The following is a 9,195-nucleotide window of genomic DNA, read 5'->3' as shown; positions in this document are numbered from 1 at the left end:
TTAGTCCAGGTCTAGGCATGGAAGGAATTTCATGTTACCAAGTAATCAATTTTGTTAGGTAAGAACTTTATTGGTCCGTTTTTGGATACAGGACAGATGGATAGTCACTCAGTCCACAATGAACACTGTTGGAGAGTAGGTATATATGGTTGAAATGTTCTGCACTGAACACGTTATACAGTATAATGGCTTTTGAGATTAGGATGTGGCTAGTGCTGAAAGTTAAGACTATTCATGAATTGTAAATGCTGTCTTTTCCACCCAGACATACTTGCATTCATCAACCATAATGACACCGGTACATATGATAGTGTTGGTGTTAGTCATTCAACTATGGTCTATTTATAAATCAGTGAAACCTGGTTGCTGTAGGCATGTCAAACACCCTACATTTCTCAAATTAGCGTCCCATCGCAACATAAGTTAAAGGTGTCTGAATTGGAACTTCATTGTCATAGGGTGCCTTGACACCCTGATTTAGAATACATTAGTCCATCTCAAACGGGAATCACACATTAACGTGGCTAAATGGCATTTATTTCAGTGGTGAATTTGCTTGGTCCCGACTGCTGGTTTTACACAGGTGTAGATTTAAATAATCACCACAGTACAAAAAAAAGTGCAATGCATGAATAATTGTGCCATCTGCCGTTAACCAATTTCTGCTCCATCTCGCTTGGTGTGCATACATTTTGTTATTTGTTCCTCCATACTTAAATCAATTCTAGAGATGCAACATTTACGAGTCAAGTCGCTTTAAGAAGACTTCTGACAATCATGTAGAACGTGTTGGTAAAGAATAACAATTACTCTGTATTATAACTAGACGAGAACACTTGTGTGTCTCTTTGGCATAGATCGGTAATACCTTTTGACCAGGTGGTGTAGTGTAACCGTGTCCTGAGAGAATCTGATGAATAGGAAATGGACTGGAACTGAAAACATTTTTTGCATCTGCTGTGATCTGATGAGCTTGCTATCACTTGTGGACGCAGGCCAATGGGATGGCATCTTAGGTCATGAGGAGGCGGTGCACCTGCTGCAGGTGCTGCTGTGATAGGACAAGACGGTGCACCTGCTCCTGGCCCTTGGCACATGGGATGGCCACGCGCCCTATGAACACCGTACCCCCCTGCTTCTCCTCCTTGGCCTGAGAGGACAAGAAAGAAGAACAGGTCAAAGGACAACAAATACAGTCTTCTGCCTAAACCAGGTATTTATTTGAGTGCCTACAATGTTTGTTTTACCTTGACGAAGGAGGAAATGGGGAAGGTGGCAAAGTCAGAGGAGACCTTCGCCCCAGGCTGCTGAGAAACCACATGCTCTGACACTTCACCCTGAGAGAGAGAGAGAGAGAGAGAGGTGTCCATTTCCATGATAGAGAGATAGGTGGACAAAATCTGTCTGTGGTGTAGAGAAATACTAGGGTTGATCATATAAATTCAGGTCACCTTCAGCTTGTCCAGAGCGTCACTCAGAGACTGCAGTCGAGCTGTCTGGTCCAGGAGCTGAGCACTCGCACTCACTGTAGGGGAGAAAGAGACGGTACATATGAGATTTTATTATCTAACTCAAATACACACACGTACTGAAAAACAACTACGCTCCACACTCACAAAACCCTTCAGACACCCACATCCCTCCCACCTGGAGTCTTCCCGGTGATGTCGACCACCTTAACGGCGGCACTCATCTTGAGCAGGGTCCCCAGCAGCTGGTCTGTCTTCCTGTAGAGAGCCCCCTGGAGAGGCCCCTCAGCAGGGGGAGAGGTGGAGGCCTCTCTCAGAGGAAGCTTGGGGACGTGGAGGGGAGGGAGGGAGGCTAACTGGGCTCTCATCTTCTCTGCCTGGAGGAGAGCGATATACAGAGTTATCAATAGAGACAGAGACACAGTCATCAACACAGAGCCAACTACAGTCAAACATACATGCATACATTAAAATGGACAACTAGTGAATATATGTTCCATGGTAAATAGACTTCAGTGAACTACATCAAGAGAAGCATACAACACAGACTTCAATGATCTGCAGAAATACAGTTCTCGTTACTGGTAACAAGAGAAAGAATGAATCCATATTTTGATTAGGACAATAGAGATGACACACACAAGTCAGTTCCCTGCAGTGTTCTGACCTTCAGTCTGTTGTTCTCGTTCTTCAGGTGTTTGATGCCCAGTCTCTGGGTCTCCACCTGCTGACGGAGGAGAGGGGAGTCCACCACCTGCATCGGCCCAGACAGGCCCCCTGCTCCTGGGGCAACACCCGCTGGAGAGGAGGAAGGGAGGGGGTGGAGGAATAGGGAGGGGTAAGACATTTGTAAATTAAAACAGTCGGAACATATTTAGCAGATTATAAACCCTAATTATAAACCCTAATCACATGGCTTTAGGATTGGATGACATTATGATAGTATCATCTATCGAGGATGATTGACAGCCATCGATGGTGATGTGACAGACTATACCAAGCCTATTTCAGCTTGACTGTGGCCGCACAGTAAAAAGCAGAGTCAGGCAATGCCAGCAGAGAGTTTCATGGGTGACATTGAGCAAATGGCCTATACATTTCTATTGCCTATAGTCCATTTAAAAAAATATGTTATATTTACAGAATGCAAGAGAACAACGTAGACAGAGCTAAGAGTTTCACCAAAGCAGCGCAAAATGGTTTTTTTTCTTTTCTTTCTCGAATGTCAGCTGATCCGGGCCAATAAACAAAGTACATTTTTATAGTGGACACACCGGTGTATCTTATTGATTTAAAAGCCTAATTTTCTCTCCATTTGATATGAATATGACTTGGTCTATTAAGGCACTCTTTCAGTTTAATGCATACTGGATTTCTCCCACCGCGCTATTTCATGATCTGTCTCAGAAAGTTTTATTTTAATAACCTGAATTGCCTAAAACATGGTAGGCCTGAGGTATGAGAGAACAAACCTTAGGCTACAGTTGAGCAAAGCATTATAAGACAGACATTATGCATGAGAGACCCTTATCCTACTAACTGAAATATCATAAAAGCAGTATCCCTTTCCACTCACAGTCCGTCATGCCTTATACGGGTTGAAATGGCAGATTGTCATTGACATTCACTGTACAGTAACATGCTATACATGACGTCAGAGCTCAGGTTCTCTGCTTCACAGCGCCGTTATAAACTAGAGCACCGCACGTGATAAGACACCTCCCCCTCCCTCCCGCTAATTGGGCTACTTTTGCACATTTGCTGTCTGAGTGAGGGAAATGCTGTAAATCGAGAAGAGTTGATGTGTTCTGAAAGATAAGGCGTTAACTACGACAATAAATACCGCTTTGACGTCATACAAGCAAACCACACACGCCCATGAGTCCAAATGTGCACTCTACATTCCCATATTTGAAAACTCATGTCATTTACACTCAACTATTACGATCGCTCTGTTCGATCAACATTTGAATGCACTCCAAAATTACAATCTTTTTGTCTTAAGTGCCTTTTGAAAACCTAACACTAAGATCATATTTTAGAACTTAGCTAGCCATGTTGGCAATAGAACCAGCTATCAAATGATGCCTACCTGACCCAGATTGGAATTTAGAAATGGACCCTTTTTTTTGGGCTAGCGTAAACAGCAACAGTAATGTGTGTGATGATGGGGATGCAGGGCTGTGTTCCAAACAAGCGTGCTTGCTTCAATTCCTAAATGGCAAAGCTACGAGCTCAACAAAAAAGCACCTGGTAGTTGAAGACTATTTCCTGGAGTCATAAAAGTCCATGGAAATGACTTAGTAACTGCACAGTCTGGGAGAGGTGTATGGCCACTTGAAGACACCAATTAGACAGCTCGCTCAAAACCTTGCAATCGTGTTTTTCTTATCTTGCACTACTTCAAAAAAAGTCAATGAATATTCGTATTGTTACTGGATGTAACACGGGTATTTTCAGATTTCGACATTTACAAAATGTTGTGAAAAGTACAGTAAATGTAAAATGCACATAAAATCAACAGTCTTGTATCAGGTCGAACAACTATTGCATCCTCACCTTTGGTCGGATCCTTTCCTCATCATCTCCAAAGTGTTCTTGTCAATTGCTACCATGGTCATGCATATGCTTTTTATAGTTCTTCTATTAGGTACATTTAACATCACCTTCAGCATTCAAATGTTTGTAAAATAGCTTGCGCAAAATTACGCTTTATTAGTTGAGCGACAACCAATGTAATATCGTAGGTAATTTTTTATCAAATGTGCTGTTGAAAATTGTGTTTTACCGGAATAAGAGTAGCATAAGCTACCGCCAGAGATAACTCATCTGGCTCACATGCTGATCGGGGGGGCACTTACATTCAATTTCATTTTATTGCTGAGGGTGAGGGTGAACCTGAACAATTAGTTTTGCTTGAAACAAAAATCTGTATATTTTAGATATACATGGTAAAGTTGATAATTTCACAACAAGGACAGCAATCACCAAGTCTTGTCCAAACGTAAGCTGTCTAAATCATTAGATTATGAGACGGAGTACATCCAAAGTTTATATTCATTGGCTATGTTATACCAAATGTTTTAATTCAATTTTGCTCTAACACTTTTTATAAAATGACAAATTAATTAGTGGGTGATGTTGATATCAGATCAAAAGTGTGGGGGGCGGGTGGTTGGACGACAATAGCTAACATTTAACAGGCTGACTCATCTGCGTTGCCAAGAGCTAAAATAAAAGTCAGTTCTGTTTGTGACGCAGATCGCGGTGCAAGTCCTGCCTCTCCCATCTCCTCATTGGTTTATAGAAGCAAGTACCCACGTGCCATCTCCTCATTGGTTATACCCACGTGGGTGACTGAATGAGGTCGGTGGCGGTAATGCACCTAATTTATGAAAGTTGCCAATCGCAATATAAAGTCAAGAGAAGAAAAAGCCTGGAAGGAGGAGAGATGACTAGAAACAATTCGGTTGACCCTTTTATGTGTGGATTAATTGTCGGAGTAGAGGACCTTGTGCATTTTAGCAACTGCAAGCTAGCTAGCTAAATTGCCATAAATATTTAATGCTTTTCGACCGGTCCTCAAATTAATATAATTGGTTCAGAGTTTGTTTTGATATTTTAACCTGCGTGTTGTGATAGCGTTTGGTGTGGGGGGGCAAAATAAATGTATGCACGATGGCGCACGTGCGCAGCCGGTTTGGGTTCCGTGTGATAGTGGGGTGGTAAGTTTCCCTTATGGATTAGCTCAGGTGCCTACATACACCATACACACACATATCACCTCAGACAGATCCAGCTCATGATCTCCATCAGCAGAAGATTTTCATTTAGAACGGAAAGCTTGTGTGTATGCAATAAATTATAATGCACCGGATTGTACCGCATAGATCTCTTCCTCTAATCAAACCAATCACATCGCTCATGTAACGTTTCTGAGCCAATGTATCGAGATACGTACCGAATTGTCTTGAAAAGGGAAAGATGCATATCCCCCCCAGACAGGCCTACACACCTCTTTCGTGCCACAGCTCCACCCAAATGGAACAGGGCAGGCTACTGGAAAATATTTAGCTACAATAATTTGCTTTCTCAATGTCATGGTAACCCTGTCCCTCCCGTAGCATGCGAGCTCGCTGTCTTTAAAAAAAAATGTTTTAAAACATTAGTATCTGACATTTTTGGGATGGCCGCTAGGAGGCGATAATATTGTCTATCGGGCGATTTTCTAAGTACAAACTCACGACTAAAGTTGTTTTCGTCCAAACCCCACATGGCTTTTTACATGTCAATCTTCTGAAACAGCTTCATCAGAATATGAGTGATGGTATAATGTGAGGTATAAGGTGTGTTATATAGGTATAAAGGCGTGTGAGGTATCAAAAGACTCATGAGACTCACCTCCGGCGGTTCCTGAGACGATGGATGCGATGCCAGAGGCAGGCGGGGCCCTGAGGCCCTCAATGGTCACCTTTGACTGGTTGGAGAGACGCTGCTTCAGCTCTGCTTTCTCTGCCTCCAGCTGGTCGATGTCTGCCTGCAGGGCATCCATGGTTTCCTCAAACTCCCTGGGTTGGGGAGGGAGAGTGAGAAAAAAAAAACATAGGTTATACACAAATACTTGATCAATGTAATACATTCACTATGTGAATTAACATAATGTCCTCTTCTGGCTCTACAGCAGGCAACGATGCAAAAACACTTATATTAAGTGAAAATATGCCATCTACCATCTTCACCACTACTCCTCTCTTACGTCTCCCATATGTTGATCTGAAAGGCACTGGGATAGGAGAAAGCAAAATTCTTTGCACACAACTATACACAGACAGAAGTATCCTGATTCTATAACATCCTCCTTCCTTCCTTAATAGTCCCACAGCCACCATGTTCCCCAGTCCTACTTCTCTTTCTTCTTGAGCAGGGCGAGGGTCTCATCCAGTTTGGTCTGGATCTTTTCCACACGTTCGTCTGCATCTTTAGTGGACGTATCCAGCTTCTTCTCTAGCAGGCTGAGACGGACGTGGGCCTCACTCAACTCCTCTCCCTGGGTTAGAGAGACAGGAAGGTGGAAGAGAGAGATGGAGAGTGTGAGGGTGTTAATGTGAGAGATGGTGAGTGCATGTGATAGAAAAATATGTGTGTATAAGAAAAAGTGCAAGGATGAGAATAACCGTGTGTATATTTGTGTGTGCGCGAGAGAGAAAGGAAAGACATGTCCGTACTTTGATCTTCAGGGACTTCTTGAGCTCCTTGATGACAGTGTCTCTGTCCTCCAGTTTGACTCCCAGACCCTCTGCGTCAGTGATCTCTGCCCTGAGGGCCACTGCACGAGCCTCTACCGGGGGAGTCTATGCAGGGAGGGGGAGACAGGAAGGGGATGAACTGTGAATGTCAAATAAACGAGGGGAAAACGTGCTACAGACGTAGTGTTCTTAGTTTTGAAAAGGCTAGAAAATTTGAAGAAATTCTGTCTCCAGCCATACCTCCCGCCTAGTGTCATAGTCCCGTACATACCTTTCCCTGTGGTCGCTCGGCGTCATACTCTCCCTCCTGCATGGCGGTAGCCATCTTGTTCATGGTGGAGATGACAGAGCTGCAGGACTGACGCAGACACTCATGGGGATTCAGGCCATGGGACCCATACACCTAGAGAGAAGGGAGAGACAGTCAGAGTGTTTGAAGGGGTCAGTTTGAGGAAGACAGAATCACTACTCTTGATCACAAAGTAGTTCTTCGGGATGTAAAATGATATTTTCTGTTTATTATTGTTATTCTTTTTATTGTAATTTCACCCCATTTTTCTCTCCAATTTCGTGATACACAATTGGTAGCTACGATCTTGTCTCATCGCTGCAACTCGCCAACCAGCTCGGGAAAGGCAAAGGTCCACCAAAACATGACCCGCCGAGCCACGCTGCTTCTTCACACACTGCTCCCTTAACCAGGAAGCCAGCCGCACCAATGTGCCAGAGGAAACACCTTTCGACTGAAGTCAGTCTGCAGGAGCCCGGACCGCCACAAGGAGTCGCTAGAGCGCAATGAGACAAGGAAAGTCCCCCGGCCAAACTATCTCCTAATCTGGACGGCGCCTAATCTGTGCGCCGCCCTATGGGGCTCCAGGTCACGGATCAAACCCCAGACTGTAGTGGCACCTCAGATCTGCAATGCATTGCCTTAGACCGCTGCACCACTAAGAAGGGGATTTTTAATATTAGATCAATGATTCCGTGCAATCCAACTGCAATGTAGTCAATCGCAAACATGCAATGATCAGTCTATGCTCAATCTATATTCAGTATATGGTCACAGTACCTGTTCAACAGCCTTGAAGGCCACGTCCTCCAGTTTGAGGGTGTTGAGCCCCTCCTGTTCTCCTAGAGGAGCGACCATCTGCGCCCCCGCCGCAGCTACCTCCTGTAGCACGGCAACCACCCGAGTCAGCTGACGCCTGCAGTCCGTTAGAGTCTCTGACACCTGCCATTGGTCCACAGAACTGTCAGTCAAATTCTCATGCAGTAGTCCCGGTTCCACAAATGCAAAGTTGAGTTGCATTACTTTATGAGCTACTGTAAACACTTGGCCCAGGGCTAAAACTCCCCAACCTAAACATAAGACCTAAGCATAGCACTCGGCACATACCGGTGCGCCAAAGGCCAGAGCGGCAGGCACCCCTGGCACGTCGGTCCCTGGCATCCTGCGTCTGATCTTCTTGCAGAACTGTTTGATGTCGCTGCAGGGGGTAAATAACAAAAATATAAATTGAGATAAATTGATCTACATAGAAATGACATATTAAGTATTGTATTCGACCTGCAGGATGTGTCTAGGTCCTTCAGCAGGATGTTCAGGTCAGCCCCCTCTTGCCCCGGCTGCAGGAAGGCCCTGAGACGCACCACCTCTGCACCCATACAGTCCAATGCACTCTGGATGAACTGGAGGTCAGAGTTCAGAGGTCAAATTCGGTTCAGTGTTATAACTGATTTTATGGAAGATATGTTTGTAATAGGCTACAAGGGTATTTTATTTTTTTAAATATAGTCTTTCTCGCAATTGTATAAGAAAATTAATGTTTCTCTTAATAAAATGTAATAGCGCTTTTGTTGATGAAGGATGGTTGTACCTTGATGTGATCAGCCAGCTGCACGGTGCAATCTTCAGTCTGATCAGCCAGGTGGATGCTGTACAGTTGCTGCAAAATAAAAACAGATTAGTCAATGAGTGGTTTACAAGGCCTTTACTCATAGCATTGATTAACTTGATAGTATGTCAGTGCTGGGGTGTGCGAGTTGAGAGAATGAGCACAATTGAGTGGACAAATAATGGTATGGTGAAGCAATAGTACGTCTTGGTCCTAGCGCTTTCTCAAGAGTGTACAGCATGTGCGGTCAATTGTGTGTTATATATTGAGTGTCAACAAGAGTTTGTGTGTGAAGTGTGTGTTCTCTGTTGCGAGTGTTCAGGGTGTGTATGGAGTGTGTATTGCCTACCTGGTAGTACTTGATGGCCTTGGTGAGAGGCTCCACATGTACAGTCTCATCCAGCTGGTCTTTGTGCAGCAGGTCTATAAAGAAGTCTAGGGAACGCTCATGGACACTCATCTCTGAGTAGAGAGTCCCCATCCGCTTATACACCTCCACACTGCAGCAGTTCAGAGATCTGAGGGAGAGGGGAGAGAAAAGGAAATGTATGAACTACCTGATTTGGCCTCGTTTTCAGTAAGAAA

General features: G+C 44.2%; 1 protein-coding gene across 11 annotated transcripts in view; it reads right to left on the bottom strand.

The window, feature by feature from the left end:
- Window positions 1-45: 45 nt before the first annotated feature.
- The window catches only part of dctn1a (dynactin 1a), a 28,266-nt gene continuing 19,116 nt past the window's right edge, over window positions 46-9,195 (bottom strand). For all 11 annotated transcript variants that reach the window (XM_031832127.1, XM_031832128.1, XM_031832125.1 and 8 more), the window contains 14 exons: window positions 8,960-9,128; window positions 8,593-8,661; window positions 8,283-8,404; window positions 8,112-8,202; window positions 7,785-7,946; window positions 6,987-7,118; window positions 6,695-6,820; window positions 6,374-6,516; window positions 5,871-6,037; window positions 2,137-2,267; window positions 1,648-1,846; window positions 1,452-1,525; window positions 1,248-1,337; window positions 46-1,150 (listed from right to left, as the gene is read on the bottom strand). In XM_031832127.1, coding sequence (XP_031687987.1) covers window positions 1,013-1,150; window positions 1,248-1,337; window positions 1,452-1,525; window positions 1,648-1,846; window positions 2,137-2,267; window positions 5,871-6,037; window positions 6,374-6,516; window positions 6,695-6,820; window positions 6,987-7,118; window positions 7,785-7,946; window positions 8,112-8,202; window positions 8,283-8,404; window positions 8,593-8,661; window positions 8,960-9,128 — 1,813 coding nt within the window. In that variant the 3' untranslated portion in view covers window positions 46-1,012. The remainder of the gene's footprint in view (window positions 1,151-1,247; window positions 1,338-1,451; window positions 1,526-1,647; window positions 1,847-2,136; window positions 2,268-5,870; window positions 6,038-6,373; window positions 6,517-6,694; window positions 6,821-6,986; window positions 7,119-7,784; window positions 7,947-8,111; window positions 8,203-8,282; window positions 8,405-8,592; window positions 8,662-8,959; window positions 9,129-9,195) is intronic.

The sequence above is a fragment of the Oncorhynchus kisutch genome, linkage group LG9 (genome assembly GCF_002021735.2).
Source record: "Oncorhynchus kisutch isolate 150728-3 linkage group LG9, Okis_V2, whole genome shotgun sequence".
Classification (NCBI taxonomy): Eukaryota; Metazoa; Chordata; class Actinopteri; order Salmoniformes; family Salmonidae; genus Oncorhynchus; species Oncorhynchus kisutch.
The sequence above is the reverse complement of the archived record's forward strand: the minus strand, read 5'-3'. Positions and strand labels throughout refer to the sequence as shown.